Source organism: Fusarium poae, chromosome 2 (genome assembly GCF_019609905.1).
Source record: "Fusarium poae strain DAOMC 252244 chromosome 2, whole genome shotgun sequence".
Lineage (NCBI taxonomy): Eukaryota > Fungi > Ascomycota > Sordariomycetes > Hypocreales > Nectriaceae > Fusarium > Fusarium poae.
The window spans coordinates 92,072-111,301 of NC_058400.1; the positions used below are offsets into that span (position 1 = coordinate 92,072).

Genomic DNA, 19,230 nt, shown 5'->3' on the forward strand with positions numbered 1-19,230 from the left:
GTTGCACCAGGATGTCGGATTCGCGTCTCTTCAGGGCGTCATATAGTGTGCGCGTGTGCTTGCCGGGCAGCGCCTTATCGAGCTGCTTCGAATAGCTGCCTACGCTCTCAGGTAGCACCATGTGCTGCCGACGTTGTGCTAGTAGTACTCTCAGTCGGGTCGATCGGGCCTGGTACAGCGGTTTCGTTGCTCTGCATCCGCTATCTGTGGCTTTTCCCGCTTCGGTCTTTGCTTTTGCTCCCAGTGTGAAAGAGTCATTCGTGGGCGATACCCAACGCATCGTGATGGTGTTTCCACCCTTTCCAACTCGTTCGGCATGTTTGTAGATCTCCCGGATGGTGCCTTGTCCTGACTGTTGCCGAGGTTTCATAATCGCTTGTAGCGCCGATCGGTTTCTTGTTGCAATGATCACCTCTCGGTGTCGGAGCCCATCGGGCATGCACCTCAGGACCATTGCTATCGCTTCCAGCTCGGCCATGTATGCGTTTTGCTCGTCTCTCGGGAGGACTTCACAGCGTACTACTACTACTGTAACAAAGGCTCGCTGTGCCAAATTACTCAGAATTTGGCCCGTGCATGTAGCGAGGTTCTGCTGGCGGCTAATAGGCGGACGGGTCCCGTCCCAGTTTCCATTTTTGGTATAATTTTTTCCGCTATCGGATTACCTCACGCCTTGTTCCACTGCCTCAAGTAGTTTGACGAGTCCCATTTACCAGCTATTCCAACAAATCATTGGCTTGAGGTGAATAGCCACGACATATCTGAGTTCCAAATTTACTCCAAACTCTACTAGAGCTAGAGCTGTACCACAATACAACTTTTTTTCCTCTTCGATGGCCGAGTACAAGGCTTCTTGTTCATCGATGTCTTGCTAGGCTATTTCCCAAAGCTCACCGATGCCTCTTCTGCTTGTGAACAGTCGCCCGTTCTCGGTCACTCGAGCTACTTGTGCTTCGATGCGATCAGGCTCTGCTTTGTCCTAGTCTGAATAAGCCACCATCTCTTCTTTGGTACATTCTCTTAGGCTCGTTGGGGTTGCACAGCACCTCCCCATCTGCTTATAATCAAGACACCAGCTGTAGATTGCTTTTGGATATGCTAAAGGCAGGCCCATTGCTTTCCTATACTGGCGGTTACCAATCATCTCTTGACGTGACGTATCCCTGGTGGATTGCTCGTGGATCATCGTATCTCAGCCGCGTTGAATCTGGAACTGGATCTTGCAAGTGTAAGGGTGACGATGCTGGCGGTCCGATAGCGGAGCAAACTATACCATATATGGAAACTGGGACGGGACCCGTCCAATTTTAGAAGGACGGGCACCCGTCCGCCTATTAGCCGCCGGTTCTGCTACATTCGGGCAAGATTATCATGCCCCCACTTATTCTTCATTCTGATTGCAATTTCCCAACCGTGCACGTTAGCAAGATCTCCCCTACTAGACTTCATTGCGATAGAACTCGAATAACGCAAGAATCGATACCTCTCTTCAAATCATATCCTTACAGATTTAGGTGAGTGGCCCTGCTCGAATGATACTGAATTGTTGAGCGCGAGAAGAGTCGGCTCCATGATGGTTTGCATTGGCTGCATAGCCTATATACTGAAGCGCTCTAGAGACTTTGGTATGTAGAAATAGGTCAAAGTATTGATCAAACGTGAGGTTATATGCGCTACAAAACTTTATTACTCAGAATAATGAGCCCATGAAGTGTTGACTCAGTGATGAAGAGTGAGGCAGGAGTTGGCTCACCAAGTGTAAGGAGATCCACAAATGCATAAGCGGTGGGGCTTAGGTGGTCGACAATACGCCATCGCACATCGTCCGAGATCCACATTTGGTTGGCACCTTTCGCTTAGTGAACTTTTTCTCTTGGCCAATATCATTACGCGTTCGTCCATTACGGCAGCCGCTCTCCTCCGGCTCTTATCGTGCTCTTGCGCTCGGAAATCACATCGCTTCCATGCAGGAGTGCATGCGAGCGTCAGAGATCAGAAACTCAGAGATGACAGCGCATCATCAAGATCGCGCTCATAACAATGAAGGAAGTGTACCCAATCACAACGGTTGTGGGAGCAAAAGACGCCGTCTCATGTTTTATGGGGATACAAGGGCTTTGATGGACCAATCATTACGAGATGCACAAAGCGCGTTTGTGTTCTTGGCAGGAGGCCAAGCGCGACTCCGCCACGCCACAGCTTCGTTAGGCATCCATCGTGGTACCTGTTGACGGACCCCTCTCTCCCCCCTTCACACCCACCTTCGAACCAGCTTTCTTTGCTCGTCAAAATATCGTCTTTTACCACCGGCCCATGCGGCAGGAAAGTGGCATCGCCATTATCGACTTATCCGCCAAACTCACGACACTGTGCCTAGGTTCGCTCATCTTCAAGAAGTATCTTTAACTCTGGTGTCAGAGGCCAGCGCCGAATCAAATCATGCCCGCCTGTTCTTGCCTCTCTTCACCTGCTTGGCTTTGCACTTTCCACTCCCAACCCAGCACAGCCCTGCGATTGAACTGGTGCAGCTGCATACTCCATCGCTCAACAGCCCTATTGGCCTCACAACCTGCGCCTAGCTACAGGGGTTCTTTTCAGGTGCTGAGGCCTCCCCACACACAAATCCCTCAAGGATGCTGCGCTGTCCCATCTCGTCGCCGTCCCGACTCATCGATCGGAGAAGTCATCTCGCTGATACCATCATATCGCACAACAAGGACAAGGCGGCCCTTCGGTGAAGATGGCGCCTGCATTGTTTGGGAAAGTGAAATCCAAGGGCAGGAAGTGGTTGCAGGCCTCTCACCGGGAATCCTCGACTCCTTCGCCACAAACACTTTCGCCAACACCATCTCGACCTTCATCCCAACTAGCTGCTCGACCGACATCTCAGCCAACGCCCTCTCCGCATATCTCGACGGATTCCGACACCTCCTCGCTGACGAGTCTACAAGAGCGGCTTTGGAATAAGGCCTACGATGGGCTCAAAGCGAGCGAGCCCAAACTAGTCGGGGCGTACGAGAAGATCTTGGGTTCTAAACTGCACGAGGACGGCCCTAGCTCCGTTGCCTCCGAACCGACTGACAATGGAATAGCAAGCGCTTGGGGCCCAAGATGCCGCCAAATGCAGCAGTTGATCCAGGCAGGGCTGGGCCGGACGCAGAAGCAAGCGTCCATCAAGCAAGGCATTGACGAAGGCTTGCAAGCAATACAAGCGGTGAGGGGAATAATGGACAGCGCGGTAAAGGCCGCACCAGAAGCCGCCGTTGCCTGGGTCGGCGTCTGCCTTGGATTAGAGGTGTGTGAATTGCTTTCCCAACCGAACGCAGAACGGTCGATGATCCCTTGCTGACAGTTGATAGATCCTTTCGAACCCCGTCACCGAGGCACGCGCAAACCGCAAAGGCATCGCCTACGTCCTGTCAAGAATAGAGTGGTACTGGAACTTAGTGTCTCTACTTCTCGACGAGAACAAGGCCGAGCAATCTTCCGTGGGACTGCGAGTCCAACTAGAGAGCACGTCGTGCAGCTCTACGAGAAACTTCTTTCCTATCAGATGAAGAGCGTCTGCATTTACTACCGGAACTCGGCTGTCGTCATCGGAAGGGATATGCTCAAACTCGATGACTGGGCTGGCCAGTTCAGCGAGATCAAGGAAGCAGAGGATGCCGTGCAAAGAGACATGGAACAATACAACACAGAAGAGAGCAAGATACGACTGCAGAAAATCGCCAAAACCGCTAGCGCTATAGAGATGAAGCTCCAAGACATTCATGCGGCCATCAAAGGCGTACATTTGGCCATTGAAGCGCAAACGCAACATCAAGAGAAGAGACACCAAGACGACGAGGCGAAGCAATGTCTGAAAGACCTGCGCGAGACCGACCCTCGCGACGACAAGACGCGCATCGAAGCTACAAAGGGCGGCCTGCTCAGGGACTCGTACCGCTGGATTCTTGATAATGACGAATTTCGGCGATGGCGTGACGATCCACAAAGCCAGCTGCTCTGGATCAAAGGCGATCCTGGCAAGGGCAAGACGATGCTGCTGTGCGGCATCATCGACGAACTGGAGAAGGAACCCGGCAAACACCTGTCCTACTTCTTCTGCCAGGCCACCGAGACACGACTGAGCAATGCGACGGCCGTGCTGCGTGGCCTGATCTACCTTCTCGTCGACCAACAGCCGTCGCTCATCTCGCATGTTCGGGAGAAGCACGACCATGCGGGTAAGCAGCTTTTTGAGGATGGGAATGCCTGGGAAGCCTTATCTAAGATCCTCACGGCCATGCTTAATGACCCGGGCGTGGATGGTGCGATCCTGATTGTTGATGCCCTCGATGAATGCAAGACAAATCGCCATCAGCTTCTCGACTTCATCACTAAACCTTCCCGCGTCAAGTGGATCGTCTCTAGCCGTAACTGGCCGGACATTGAGGAGAAACTGGACAATTTGGAGCAGAAAGTCAGGCTGCGCCTTGAGTTGAACAAGGACTCAATCTCCAAGGCTGTCAATACCTACATCGGACACAAGGTGAATCGACTGGCAGGTCTTAAGAAATACGCAGGGTTGAAAGCCACTCCACTCAATCCACTAGCAGCTCGAGTGGAGTGGGTAGATCATAATCCACTGAATATCTCAGTATCGTGGATCCACTAGAAGCTATCGTGGATTGGGTGGATTGGGTGGATTGGCAACTGCCTCTATTCTTAATGCCATGATGGTGACGCTATTCCCGAAGCCATTGCCCACGTAGTCCCTTATTCCAACTTCCGAGTGGGACCTTATCCCTAACGGGCCCCATCTCGTCTTGAACGCCCACCACCTGAGTGAGCCACTTTGTTGCCCATCCTTCAAGCTGTTGATCCGACATCTGAGCTAATTCGAGGTTGACTTTTTCTTCGTCTACTGAGATAAAGAAGGGATCTAATTCATGAATAATACCCGCCCTCAGCCATGAACGCAATACCTGGCACATCCCGATAATCTGGGCTTCAAGTTGGTGGCGGAGAGGGTTCACCATCCGACCTGCTGCTGAGAAAAGACGCTCACACTCAGCAGACATTGGTTGTATCGTGAGAAAATCAAGCGCCATTCGCGATAAGTTTGGATACTTGAATCGCTTCTCGTGCCAGTAAGCGAGAGGATCGTTGATGGAGCCATCACCACTTTCGCAGTGCGTAATCCAATGCAGGTATTCGTCTTCGCCTGGCGTGAGGCCATCATGACCTGCTTCTGGCGCTGTGTAGCGGTTTCGTTTAAGGTATTCCTGAAACGGATTGTCCGAAGTCTTCCGCTGCTTGGGAACTGGCTCAACGGCTGACGGCTCCTGTCCAGGCAACGTGGCCTCCCGATACTCAAAACGCCAGACATCGTGAACCATGTTTTTCGCCTCGTCAATCCACTCAGGGCGATCAGTCCAGTTGCGTTCAAACCATTTCCATCGGTATGCTGGATGGAGCGCCAGGCCAGTGTAGTAGATGGGCGTCTCGCTCAATATCTCATAGTACTCATTCAACTTCTGCCAGCCCAAATTGATGTTGATCCTGAAGTGTTCAGTATCAGGGAAGTCCTTCGCGATGTCCTTAAAACGTTCAAGTTGCTCGAGAAGAAATTCAAAGCCTTGAATAACGTCCCAAATATTGCCATATGACCCAGTCCACCCACGCTTCCGCTTGCGGATCTGGCCGTCGCCTTCTAGCATTTTGATTGTGGCTTCGTAGTAACTAAGTATTTGCGCAAATATTTCGACCACCTCCCAGTCCTTGTCGGATAGCTGGTTCTCTGGCTGGCAAATAAAGGGCAATGCGAGTGACTTCTTAGGACCGCCCCTCTTGGCCTTGTTCTGCTGTTCGGAGTCAATTCGATGGTGGGCAATGAGTCGTTCGATATAGTCGCGAAGCAGTAGAGCTCGTCGTATCATGTATAACTGTGACAGCCATCTCGTATCGTTGTCCAAAATAACATCCAACGGCTTCCTGGCGTTGAGTTTTGGGTCAGATGACTTGTTGAAGGCTTCTTGTTGAATGTTGCGAAGCATGCCAGTCAACAAGTCAGATCTGTGGATAGCTACCACAAGGTTGTGCAGTTTGCCTGCTGGCCCCTTCTTGCGCCAAATCAAATGTTCTGCTTCGGTAAGAGGCTCTGCCCCTGATATCCGCCGCTCAAAAGCGTCAGCATCGTGCCCAAATAGAATGGCTTTGGCGGAGAGGTTCAAGGTATGCCCAAAACAGCGTCCTCGCCTGCGGGCCCCAACGAAGCCGAGCTCTCCACCAATAATCTCCATGGCGGTATCATTGTTTTTCGCGTTGTCGAGCGTGAAATAGCCAATCTTGTCTTGGATCTGATACGATTCAATTACGTCGAGGATTTCTGCGGCGATATTAGGCCCAGTGTGCCTGGCGCTAACTTCGGGGAGCCCAAGCGTAATCTTGCAAGGCTTATTGTTTTCGTCCCTAAAAAAGCAACAGATACCATATAGGGCGTATCGGTTTCCAGACCGCCAGCCGTCGAAGGAGATGTGGATAAGTCCAGGCGCCTTGCCCAAGACCTCTATCACCTTCTGCTTATGTTGTTCGAATGCGGCGACGATCTTTTCTCGAACAGTTGTGTGGGTAATATTGGATTTACGTGCCGAAACTGACGGGTTCAAGTAATCGAAGATAGCATGGAGTTCTGCCTCCTCGGCAATTGAAAAGGAGTGATTCTTGGCCACGATCCAATCGATCAGAAGCCTCCGGAAGTGTTCCTTGTCGAAGCGTTTGATGAAGTCATTTGCAATCGCTTGTTCTCGGGGGTCGTGTAGATCGAGCTTCATGGATTCAGCGAGAGTCCGCTGCCCCGGGGGCTTTCTGCCCTTAGAATTCGCCTTCTTTTCAGCAGTTCCTTGGGTCATTCCAGGCGGAGCGCGGATCCCGTGGTCGTTGAACAGATGATTGTACGCGTTATGAATACCATCAGCTTCGAAATGTCGTGGATGTGGATTATTCTTGCGAATGCACGCTCGGCATATCCATCTGCGGGCGTCTTCCTTTTGGATGTCATATCCAAATTGCCAGGCCCAGCAACGCGTCTCCCTGGCTCGCTCAGAGAACGCCCAGCCTGGGAAATGCCTCCAGAGCGTACGCTCGTATTGTTCATCGCTTGCGGAAGAGTTCCTCAGAGTCGAGACAGGGGTCGAGGTTGGACGGGTAGGATACAGCGTCGGGCAGGGTGTTGATTCGGCAGCGGACCCGAAGCCGCTGTCGGAAATGTCGAAGCAGGAATCAGGCGAGGTCATGGTAAAATAATCTCTTTGTCATGTCGAAATCGCAAAACATGGTGCAGGTGATGGGTCAACAACAGGTCGTCAGGTCAGCGCGAATGACGCGTCCAACGCGACCAGTTGGCACAATATTCCCTTATCCTGCGGATGTTTCAGATACTTACCTTTCGAGCTAATTTGAGGTGGACGAGCACGTAGCGAGTGCCATATTGGGGTCGGGTATTAGATAAGTCTCTAACATCCTTCACATCACGAGCTTAACGCGATTAGTATCGCTTGCAATTTTTCGCGCAGTATTGAGATATTGAGGGATCTGGACGCGTTTTTCAATCAGCTTGCCGGCAATTATTTAATGGTATAATGTTGTATTATAAATCCAAAGTATGGACAGTCGAGCTTGATATTTGCTGGATATGTTGCTGAGGAAAATATACGCCTATTAATGGCCCTCATGATGATATGCACTCACGGGGCAAATCTTAAGTATATTCATCAAGACTTACGTCATCCCAATGAGAAAGCATGGGACATTCGAATAGTGTTTCCTATATTATATGTATTCTAAAATTGCGCTGTTCAGAAGTTTTATGGTGTTTTTGACATAGGGTAGCAATATTGCAAAAATTATGGGGCACATCAGCCTCTGTTAGAGGCATTCTGCCAAATACATGGGCGCCCTTAACTACCCCACTTCTAATCCACCCAAATCCACCCAATCCATCCACGACATCGCCGAGTGGATTCGGTGGATTAGCCAATCCACTGGGATTTTGCCAGTGGAGTGGACAGTGGAATCCACGAGTGGATCCACTACGTGGATTGGGTGGAGTGGCTTTCAACCCTGTATGTAATCCAATACCAGGGATGGATATCTTACGAACGGGAATTGAATTGATAGACTAATTCGATGCCAAGTCTGTATCGAATCGAACTTTATTCGCTATCGAATCGAACGGGCCCAAACGTTCGATCGAAATCGGTCGATTCGGTCGAACGAGTGGCGCGGTTCGCTGAAACTCTCATTTCTTGAACGCGTCAACCGACCCCTGACGCTACCTGACGCGATCGAGCTTGATTCGCTGTCTTCAATGCCCAGGCTATGTGGATGTGCTAAGATGTGTTAGTGTATACATCTATACCGCCGAGACTTACACATCAGGATAGGTATCATGCAACTGCAGCAATCATATTTCCCCGCAGCCCATAAACGACTGCTTTCTAAATTTCAACGGTAATTTATTAAATAAGACCACTTCCCAATTCCCATAAGGACTATGTCCAGCGTGGGGGAGGTTGAAAAGCGAATCTTTGTGACCATGAAATGCGACTAATATTGTTTAGAGGGTACTTGCGCAAGTGTGGGGGAATACGTGAGCACTCTGGTATCTTTCAAGCACTGAGATATAGGGTAGGCCCGACTTGTAAAAACTTCCACGATGACACAAGCCAATAGGGGTGTTGCAAGCTAATTAGAGTAGATCCAACAAAAGTAGATAAGATTATCTAATCTTATCGGATAAGCATGCCACACGGCCGATAGCATTTTAGCTATCGTGATAACATTTAGCTGAAAAAAAGTGTGATATATATTCACGGTGATATATATCACTTTATCACTTTAGCACAGTGTGATATCACTTTAGCATATCACAATACGCAAGTCTGGATACCGCCAAACACGCTGGAGAGAGATATCACGATATCCTCAGTTCTCCCACTCGCGCTGGTCTCAAGAATATCTGCAACATCATTAATGAAGCTATGCTGCTAGAGGATACGATTAAGAGATATGCTGACGATCGGCGAAGTCGTATTGAGAAGTAATACAATAAAAGAAAGCGAGGGAAGAAAGCAAAGCCTATAGGGGATTATATTCACAACGTGAGTCTGCAAGAAATACGTGATCAACAAGAATCCTTTATTGCAGAGACTTGCGCCAAAGAGGGGAAATCTCAACTCTGTACCGCACGCAGTATCGCGATCCGAGAAATCGAGCGCTTCAAATCAGAGTGGCGGGATAACAAGGAAGTCATCGTGAACGGCGTTCTAAAGAAGCTACAGTTCAAGAAATGGCTTTAATACACCGGGAAGGATAAAGATTACCTTTCTATGGATACTCAGCGATCCAAAATGACCGAGTTACTGAATGAGAAGACTGACGGCTTTATGATAGATACACAATTACCGCAGGAAGTTAGAGAATCTATTTGCAATGCCAATTTCGCAGGGAAGCCGCTTAACGCGGTAGATTGGTCAGCCCTCCCCGGAAGTGACGATAGTGTTATTTTCCAACTTACGCATCCGCTCGCCAGCAAAGAAAGCGATAAAGAAGAAGAAGAAGAAATACTCCCACTTCTCGATTTGTCATGCCTTAACGACGTGGAGATGCCCTCATCGCCGCCCTGCCTTCCTAATCACGAGTCACCGTTGTTGTTGAATAGTGTCAAAAGGAAGCTCATGGAAGTAGCTTGAAAAGGCTATTGTCATCGAAGATGACAGTTGCCACCTATTGCCACAGGCTTAGCAAGCAGCTTCTAGTTGATTCCACATAGCACAGAAAAGACATATACCTAGAGCTTGCTTTACACCTCAAGTAGCAGGAGCAACAACAATAATTCACCTGAATATCTGACAGTTGCCCTCTCCTTGGCCCGGTCTCTCTACACCCTGCCCCTTTCAACACCACACTCAACTTCACGATTCACTTCGAGATCTCATCAGGGAGGAAATAATAGTTGCAGAATCCAGTTACAGGGCCACAGAAGACGCAGATATACTATAATTTGTATGGGGAATTGTCCTGCAAAGCAGCATAGCCTGGGTGCTCAAACAGTCACTTCCCCGGCCTTCAGATATTCAATAGTCAATCTATCATCACGAGCAGCTTCAAACTACTGATTTCGCCTTCAACTTACATTTTTGGACGCCTTGTGATGCACGGAATACCCAAAAAGCTGAAAATCGCACCAAAAAGCGGGCCCTTCCGATGTCTCACGAATTTATGCCCAACCTAGATAGCTTGCTAGGTTGGCTCGCCTGGGCCCTTCGGGCCCACATGAGCCAACGGGTAATGATGAAAGTTGAGGGATTTTTGGTCAACTCGCTTGTCTGGTCAACTCGCTTGTCAAGCACGTTGTTTTCTATTCAATTTAGATCTGAATTTGCCTCGCAGCTAGGATAGGATAGGTTACTAACTTGTTCAGATGGAGAGGATTTTAATGCTATTCGGAAAGAAATTAGATAGAGGAGTAAGTTATGTCTGTATTAGTCGCCATGATGCGGGGTTTGAGAGACATCAGTCTGTACGTACTGTCACAGCCTGAAGCCTGTTCAGGGACCCTGGCCGTGAGGCATGCTGCATTGATGCCTGGGCGCCTAACTCTTGAATCAGGCTCTGCAGGCCAACACAATTTGCGCGTTATCCAATCACCTTCATACCTTTAGCATCAAGCAAACAGCGCACCTACCGATCATTGACTCGTCCGTCAAGTCAGCTCATGCTAATATACCGACCCGCGGAGTATCGCGCAACGCAACTGCTGTAGCCCCGTTTACCATATGCAGTACTCTAGAGCTGAGTGTATAACCGTATACTCCTCTTCACGGCGCAGGCAGATCTTTTGTAAACCAGGGAACGCTGCCCTTCGCAAGTCTAAAGCGATCAAAGCGGTCGTTCAACGTCATCGACTGACTGTTTCCTACTTCTCTGAGAACGACCTCATTAAGATCCTGCGACACCTACTCAAACAAGGCATATTTGAATCGAGAGACACAGCCCGGTCTGCCTACCCAGAGCTCTTTCTATCGCCTGCAGTGCAGAAACAAACTGAGCAGGCAACTGAACCGGTCTCTGTGCCTGACCGAAATCTCTCTATTATGGAAGAACAGAAAGCATGGAGACGCGAGTAGGTTCATAGGACTGGCATTTTTAATAAGGATATGCTTCTAACTATTTCGTTAGGATCTTTGATACTGGCGAGTATTCAGATATCGAGCTCATATCAACCGACAAACTATACGAAGCACACCGCGTCATTGTGTGCCCCCTGTCATCCGTAATAAGAAAGTCTTGTGAATTCAACGCCGCCAAATCTGACCTGACGGGACCCGAACCGACTGAATTTGGAAACGGCATAACCAAGGCTTCATTCGACTTTGGAGACGCTGATCCTCAGGTAGTAGATTGCATGGTGCAATTCTTCTATCTATGGGACTATAATCCCAGGTCTCTTATGTCTAAACATATCCTCGACCAGGATGGGCCACAGGAGAATGAAACCGACGCTTCATCGGGCGCAGACGATGCAACTACCCCTAAGGGTCCGCTATTGATCCTTCACTCTAAGGTATTTACGCTTGCCCATATATACGACATCCCCCGTCTCAGGGACTTGTCTATAGAGAAGTTCCAGGAAGTAGCTCGGTTGCAATGGAGATCTAATTGTCTGTTGGATGCGGCACGGGAAGCATATACTGCTACCCCATCCACCGTCCTGGAAATGCGTAGAGCTATCGTGAAGACGTTCTATGAGCATAGGGAGCTTCTGGGTGAGGACCACGTCAAGGACTTTCTGCGGGAGGTGCATGAACTGGCTTTCGACATCTTGATGTACATGAATGAGCCTCCGTCTCCTCCTAATCCTAGGTTATTCCATGGATTCGGCAGAGGCTTTTAGTAGACTGAGAACAAGCGGAGAGCGGGGGATTCGGTGTTTATTCAAGCAGAACACCATGCTCAGATTCGGATATCTATATATTATTGTATAATTGCGTCTAAAGCTTGATACTATGCCAGATCTTCGTATTGATAGGTTAGAAAAATGTAACAAAATACAGAAAACTATTTTTCTTTCACATGCTGAAGAAACATAGCTAGAATCTGCACCCATCAATTTGGGTTACTATTTAACTACAATAATCTTAAACTTCTGCAACTACTTCTGCTGCACTAATTGCTCCCAGAACGCTAGACCCTGCTACATACATGGGCAAACCGTTTAAACGGTCAAATATTTCCTCAATCGTTTGAACGGTTCAAAAATATTGCAAACGGTTAAACGAACGAATAAACGATTTATGACGGTGAGAAATATCCACTGCGCCTGCTCTAATACCAGTCGAAATAATGCCCACTATCATCTTCAACGTTCTGAGAGTCACCCTCCGGCCGTGGGATTCCGATTAAACCCATCCCGTTCTCATGCAGAGGCTGTATGAGTCCTTGACGCAACCAATTGCCCGTACATTCAATCATCTCGATAGTTTTGCATGTGGTTCGTAATCTATCCCATGAACATGTTCTTCTTGCCCCAGAAAACGTCCTCTCCGGCTCCGATGACTCTGCTGGGATAGAAAGAATGCAAATAGCCATGCGGCTAAGTTTCGGATACTACTTTCTCTGCTGTGGTTGACACCACCACCCCAGAGGCGTACAATCCGGAGGGATATCTGTTACATCAACGTTGATGAAGCTAGTAAAATCATCCATAACACTCGCGTTAATAGTCCTAACCTCCAGCTTCTTTGATAGTATCACGAGTTGATTTGGCTTCTTTGCCAGCGGTGGTGGCATCGACGTCGGGGGTGGAGGGATGGTCGCTGGGTCGCTCGTAATTAAATTCATTTTACCAGAATGCTGTGGCCGAGGCAATAGTATCTTCATGCCATTCCTTTGGCCAGTTCTGCTTGATATACCTACGCGATGCGTTTACGGGGATCAAGGAGGAGAGCGGCGGCGTATACGGGAACCTGGTCAGTTAGGCGGTAGTATTTAGAGAGGATAAACCATCCCATATCGATGGCTCAAACCATCCGTTCGTCGGAGTGTTCATCCGACTGATATATCTTCTGATACAATGTTAGTAATCGACTTGATGTGGATAGATTGAATGGTACCTGTTGTTCTTCGTAATGGAGTAACAACATATCCATCAGCATCAGCGATTGTGAGATAGACAAGTCATCTCCCTCTGCATACAATGTTGTTGAAGAAAATGGCTGAAGAAACGTATGTACTTTGCCTAGCAACTCCCAATCTCCAACTAATAGCCGATTGTCTCCGATGGCCTCTTCGTGATCAGACATGAAGGACTGGATTTTGTCCTTCTTTCTAATCGCACGATCAATGACCAGATACCAGGACGACCAGCGGGTACGATTATCCGTCCCTAAACGCAGTCCCACTGCCTTATCCCACACATTCTGGTGGAGGCTTGATGAACTTAGCCACACAGCTAAGCCATGAAGCTTGCGTAATGCAGGGACATTCTCAATGCCGCTAAAGTCGCCAGCCGATATCACGGACGTATTGCTAGCCGTGCTGCCCTTGCGCTTGTGTGCCAACCAAGTTTTGACTGTATCCCGTATTTCTCTAAAGTATCGATAACAGCCTTCGCTTGAGCTTCTCCAGAATGACTCTCTGCACATTCTGGTAGAGATAGTAGTGCCTTACGAAGCTTGTAGTCTTTATCTACCCATTGTGCACACACAGCAAGTAGAGAATGTCTATGCGGTGATGTCCAGAGGTCTGTTGAGATATGAATCGGGCTTGACGCGGTGGTGAGACTGTCCTTGATCTCGCTGCTGTAAAAATAATAGTTTGCTGCAATATATCGGACCACCGTACGCCGCGAGGTAATGAAGGAGTCTTTGATGTAGGTATGGGTTACCTACAAGCGAGAGCGAGTTGTTTAAACTCGTCCCATTCAATAGCCGAAAAGGGCACTCTCCGACGCGTGAATATGCTGATCAATGCTTCCTGATATGCCTGCGGGTTGGAGGCATTTCGAAGTGCGTCCTCGCTTGCTACAGGGCGAAAATGTGCGGAGATTGAGCGCTGGGTGCCCGATGCAGACCTGGTGAATCTGGATGCGACCGGGTGGTTGTTTCTGACGTGATTGGCAGCATTTGCCTTATGGTCGTATCGTTTATCTCCACACGCAGTGCAAGTATAGATGGTTTTACCTCCAGTCTTGCGTCCGCGTGTACTTGAACGGTCCTTCGTGATGTCCATAATTGAGAGGAAGTTTGACGGCAATCCATTGACATCTGGGGGGTTTTCTGTAGCACCAATAATAGACGATGTGTCAGATGACATATTGATAGGTAAAAGGCGAGATTTTGAACTTGGTATCATGGATTAAGACCCAATATCAATGGGTTTTGTGTCGGCCTAGCACCGATACACGAATGCAGACATTGAACAAAAGATCAGTGTAGATTGAGGACCATCTCTTCTATCTAAAGAGCGACGAGAGTCGGTCTCTTATACCTGTGTTTAGTCTGCCGATCTCATAGGCAGCAGGCTGTTACCTGGCGCTAGGTATGGTGTAGCGTTCACGCTGACCGTGAAGCTATTCACAATGGTCGTGATCCTTGCCCTTGACCTAAGCGAAGGTCTCGAGAGCTTGACATTTTGAAAGATTTTTCGAGTGCCAGGGCTGAAAAATCGTTTAACCGTTCAAACGGTTTTAGGATGCCCTTAAACGGTTAAACGATTTGACATGCATAAACGTTTTAAACGGAACGAACGAACGAACGAACGAACGAAAGTGCCCATGTATGCCCTGCTACCTCCTGGCATTGTTTCATATAGGGCACGATTGCTGCCTTTACTCTCTCCCTGCGCTGCTGGAGCTTCTTCGATTCGGCAGCTATCTCAGCCAGCTCCTTCTCTACCCTGGCCTTCTTAAGCATAGTGGTTAAACTAAGTTCTCCTAAAGACTTGTCGATGTCACTCCGAAGCTTCTCAACCACACGGAGGTAATCTGCAGCCTTGAGAACCTTCAATATGTCCTCCGCGTTCTTTAGAAATGCCCTATCCTAGCTGCGCGGCGGATTCAGCTCTGAATCCAATGGCTTTCCCATAGTAAAAAAAAAGGCGCTAATGAAATGACGACCTATCCTAGCTGCATGGCGGATTCGCTAGCGATTCCATTTGAAAGCCCATACTAAAAAAAAAAGCGCTAATGAAAGTGTATAGCGATTCCATTTAACATAAACGGAATCGCTGCACCCCCAAGTTTTTATCGCTAAAATGCATTTCAAGCGGATGCATCGATTCATTACATCAAGGGAAGCTTATATCTGGCTTGCCAGCCTATCCTAGCGGATTGGCGGAATCGCTAGCAATTCGAATTGCTCGCCCATAGTTAAGAAAAACACGCTAATGAAAGTGCACAGCGATTCGATTTAACATAAACGGAATCGCTACATCCCCAAGTTTTTATCGCTAAAATGCATTTCAAGTACATACATCAATTCATTATATCGAGGGAAGCTTATATTTAGCTTGCCAGTCTGCGAAAATCATTTTTATGGTATTGCGACCGGTTCAAAGTTGGATTCAATTGATCGATTGAAGTTGAAAGAGACCAGGATTTAGCGAACCAGGTTAGTCATCAGGCCCAGCAGAACCCAGTAGCCATTAAGACCAACGTAGGATCAGTGGTTATTAGTCATCCATAGTGTCAAGCCATAAATCAAGAGGCAGGCGAGAATTAAGGTTTGGTATCATAGCAACAGCAGAAGCAAGTTCAATAAGGGTTCCCATAATATGAATAAATAGTTAGAGAAGTAACTAGTCATCCACATAGTAAAGAAAGTCACCAAACCCAGCTAAAATGTTACCATTTGTTAAATTGCCCGAGTTTCCGTTTGTAATTTGCACGATATGCCATTACGCATATATCGTCAAGGAGATTGAGCCGCATTTGAAGAAGCACCACAAGGGCATCAAAGCAGCTACCAGGAGAGACATCGCCCAGCAAATAAAAGATTTGCCCGGTATAATTGAGGATCAGCGAGGATTATTAACGTGGCAGAAACCACCGCCGACAATCGACCCGATCCCGCATATCCACCCGCCCGTGACCGATAAGTTAGGTTGTAATGAGGAAGGGTGTTTATATGTGACAGGCACCATTCGTGGGATACAGGGACATTACCGGAACGAACACGGGTGGAGCAATCCGCGAGGGAGAGGAAGGCGGTTTATGCACCAACCCATGGACCCAAGCGAGGTACCGTGGCGCACAGGCGTTCAAAGCCAGCAGTTATTTCGTAACGGGTCGGCCAGCGGTTGGTTTGAGGTCGGGTTCGGGGCACCGGCCACCCAAACGGCAGACGAAGCCGCCATGATGGAACGGGCGGTATGTGCCATGAAGCAGAAGCAGGAGCAATTCGAGCGGGAGGATAAAGAGTGCATCAAGGCCGCCGACGGAAAGACAGATGCCAATGGGTGGTTAGAGCGTGTGGGATGGGCCAATCATTTACAGGGTTTTGATCCGGAGGCCATGAGACGGTTGATGGATCCGGTCGGCGAGGAGGAGCATGTTTTACAGTTGATCCACGAGAGCATCATGCGGGTCATGCTGCAGGCACGCATCACCGCCACCCCCAACACGGTTGGCAGCCAGGCATTGTTCGAAGTACAACGTAAAGAAGTCGATAAGAAGCCGCGGCGGCCATTTGACAATCGGGTGGAAGAAGACACGTGGGCACGGTACACCGCGGTGTGGTCCAAGTTGATATGTTATGTTTACCGCGCAGAAGAGTTGGACGACGACAAGAGGCCCGGGTTCAAGTTGACAAAGCAACAGGGCGACCGCATGGATGCATTGGAGCTCATGATCAACGACCACGTCGAAGATCCCGAGGCCAACCCATTAGATGAGGATAAAGTCGATACGCTGGTATTACAGGTGGTCATCGCATTATTAGATCACAGGTTAACGGTCGGTGAGTATCGCAGCGCCATCATCAGCGGGTTGGCCGTATTAGGGATTCGTCAAGATGGAGGGTGGATGGATGCGATAGATTACACAACCACATATTCGGCCGTGATCAAGGTGGCGCGGGCCATGGTCGTATATCGATCATTTCAGGAGAGGAAGGAAGAGGTGGCCCGGTTGCAGCGGGAGAAGGATTTGGACGAGGATGAGGCCGACGAGGAGGCGACCAGCATGTTCCGCATCGTGCGTGAGAAAGTGCAGAAGTTCATGACGGTGACATCAAAAGAGGCATACGCCGAGCCGACGCCGATGGATTGGATATATGAGGCGCGATCGTACGGCATGTTCATCCGGTTCAACACGCCAGCAGGCGGGACCGTGGATTGGGTCGGCGACCAGATCAGGTACAGAAAGACACGATTCCGGATGGCCGCGTTAACCGAGATGTTGCACGCGTTGACGAGGGAGGCGAGGGAGCATTTGGCAACGTTGACGATGGTGGATGACGTGTTGGAAAATCCGGGGATCCCCCTTCCTTTCAGGGTTTAGACTGTCAGACTGAAAGTCCTAGATTTAGAGTTCAAAGTCCTAGATGAAATCATCTAGAGATATAAACCCGAGAAGAACTCTCATATCAATAATGAACAATCAAGTTTTATAAAATACATTTTTCACCCAGCACTACTGCGCAATATAAACAATAAGAGTTCATTTATTCACTTTACACTACACTTCGATACGACCCTCGCGCTTTTCGAAATCTCAATTCCCATCAGCTATAAGCAACACACCAGAACATCAGCCATCTGCATTCGTATCAACCCCCGATCTATCACCTCTCTTACACAATCCATCGTACGAGATCTCCCCGATGCCGCCAAACCCATCTTTGGCTTTACATCTGCAATCTGTCTTGACTTTGAGCTCAACGATGCAGTCACTGTCCTCATTCCAAGTTTCATCACCGAGCCAGTTACAGCAGCCCGAAAACGTTCCGGCATTATCATTAACTCGCTCTACGAGTTGACACAGGCAACCTCTGCGTATTTACATCCCAGAAGATACACTGTCTCAAGGTCAGCTAGAGTCTCTCAGTACCGCGACTGCACAGCAGAAGCTGCATCCATTCTCCGGCCCCGACTATGATATTGCTCGCTGGTTCTGGGGCCGTGGCGCAAAGGTTACAACTCTTCCGACGCCACCCCCACCTTCATATAACAAAGCAACGGCCGACCAAGCGAATATACCCTTATATAGCGAATCAATAACCTTCGATCCCCCGACCACCTCCCATAAGCGCAAACGCAGCCAAGACGCCGTCGGCAAAAGAGTTCAGGTCCCTGATAGCGCAGTAATCTGGACCAAGCTACTAGAACTGGAGGCCACAGTCCAGCATCATCCACCACCGGCAACTATCCCCGGAGATCAGTCACAGCATATCAAAGAGCTACATGCCATAATTGACAACCTACAAACACAGTCCACACAATACGAGCAGAAGGCACTAGATCGAGAAACCGAGGTTACCAATCTACGAATACAACTTGCGCAATGCGAGAAGAAAGTTCTAGATCTCGAGACCGAAGTGGCAGCTCTGCGAGACGCCCAAGACAATGCCGACAACACAGGGAGCGTGGAAATAAGTGAGATGCAAGAGAATATCCTCGATCTCGAAGGAAAGATAGACTATGTTACAAGAAGGAAAGATGATGACGATTTTGCGCATAACTATCCTTAAGGAAGATATACTTAACGAACTCATTGTACGGATATCGCGTGGTTGAGGATCTATCTAATGGGGCTAGAGCTGATGGAAGCAACTCTGTAACCCACTGCCTTCACCTCCGTAGTCTCGCTTCCCGTTGGCATCCCAAGTGATATCGAACGGCCAAAGTATATCAAGATGGTTGATATCTCGGCTACCTCGTCTCGACCACTCGATATGGATATGTTTGACAGATGCGATGAGGACTGCATTCCACACTGACAAACGGCACTCCGCAGGTGTCAACAACCTTGATGCAAAACTGCCGTAGCCGCTACCTATCTTGCTGGCGAAATCTCTGACTTGTTGATGTATATATAATTGGTCACCCTAAGTCAGCCTGGGTAAGTATCCAGTTTCGTAGCTGCCTTTCCTGTATCTCAGAGAGCTTTTGCCGTGGTTTTTGAGCTATCCGTCGTGAAGTTGAACCGTCAAGCCGACCTTGTAGTGTAGAACGGCTGATGCCATTCAC

General features: G+C 48.8%; 5 protein-coding genes across 5 annotated transcripts; 4 read left to right on the plus strand and 1 right to left on the minus strand.

Annotated features, from left to right (window-relative positions):
- Positions 1-2,740: 2,740 nt before the first annotated feature.
- Positions 2,741-4,657, plus strand: FPOAC1_003961 (uncharacterized protein; the record flags this gene model as incomplete). Its single annotated transcript, XM_044848516.1, has 3 exons — positions 2,741-3,295; positions 3,360-3,500; positions 3,554-4,657. The coding sequence occupies 3 exons, from the start codon at positions 2,741-2,743 to the stop codon at positions 4,655-4,657; spliced, it is 1,800 nt and encodes a 599-aa protein (XP_044707225.1).
- A 4,735-nt stretch (positions 4,658-9,392) lies between these two features.
- Positions 9,393-9,734, plus strand: FPOAC1_003962 (uncharacterized protein; the record flags this gene model as incomplete). The annotated part of the gene is made up of 1 exon (XM_044848517.1): positions 9,393-9,734. One exon carries the CDS (start codon positions 9,393-9,395, stop codon positions 9,732-9,734), a length of 342 nt encoding a protein of 113 aa, XP_044707226.1.
- Positions 9,735-10,820: 1,086 nt separating this feature from the next.
- FPOAC1_003963 (uncharacterized protein) lies at positions 10,821-11,938 on the plus strand (the record flags this gene model as incomplete). Its single annotated transcript, XM_044848518.1, has 2 exons — positions 10,821-11,167; positions 11,224-11,938. 2 exons carry the CDS (start codon positions 10,821-10,823, stop codon positions 11,936-11,938), a joined length of 1,062 nt encoding a protein of 353 aa, XP_044707227.1.
- Positions 11,939-12,769: 831 nt separating this feature from the next.
- FPOAC1_003964 (uncharacterized protein) lies at positions 12,770-14,358 on the minus strand (the record flags this gene model as incomplete). Its single annotated transcript, XM_044848519.1, has 6 exons — positions 12,770-12,860; positions 12,961-13,010; positions 13,071-13,109; positions 13,158-13,689; positions 13,749-13,908; positions 13,935-14,358. 6 exons carry the CDS (start codon positions 14,356-14,358, stop codon positions 12,770-12,772), a joined length of 1,296 nt encoding a protein of 431 aa, XP_044707228.1.
- A 1,525-nt stretch (positions 14,359-15,883) lies between these two features.
- Positions 15,884-18,731, plus strand: FPOAC1_003965 (uncharacterized protein; the record flags this gene model as incomplete). The annotated part of the gene is made up of 3 exons (XM_044848520.1): positions 15,884-17,397; positions 17,701-18,036; positions 18,089-18,731. 3 exons carry the CDS (start codon positions 15,884-15,886, stop codon positions 18,729-18,731), a joined length of 2,493 nt encoding a protein of 830 aa, XP_044707229.1.
- Positions 18,732-19,230: the final 499 nt, after the last annotated feature.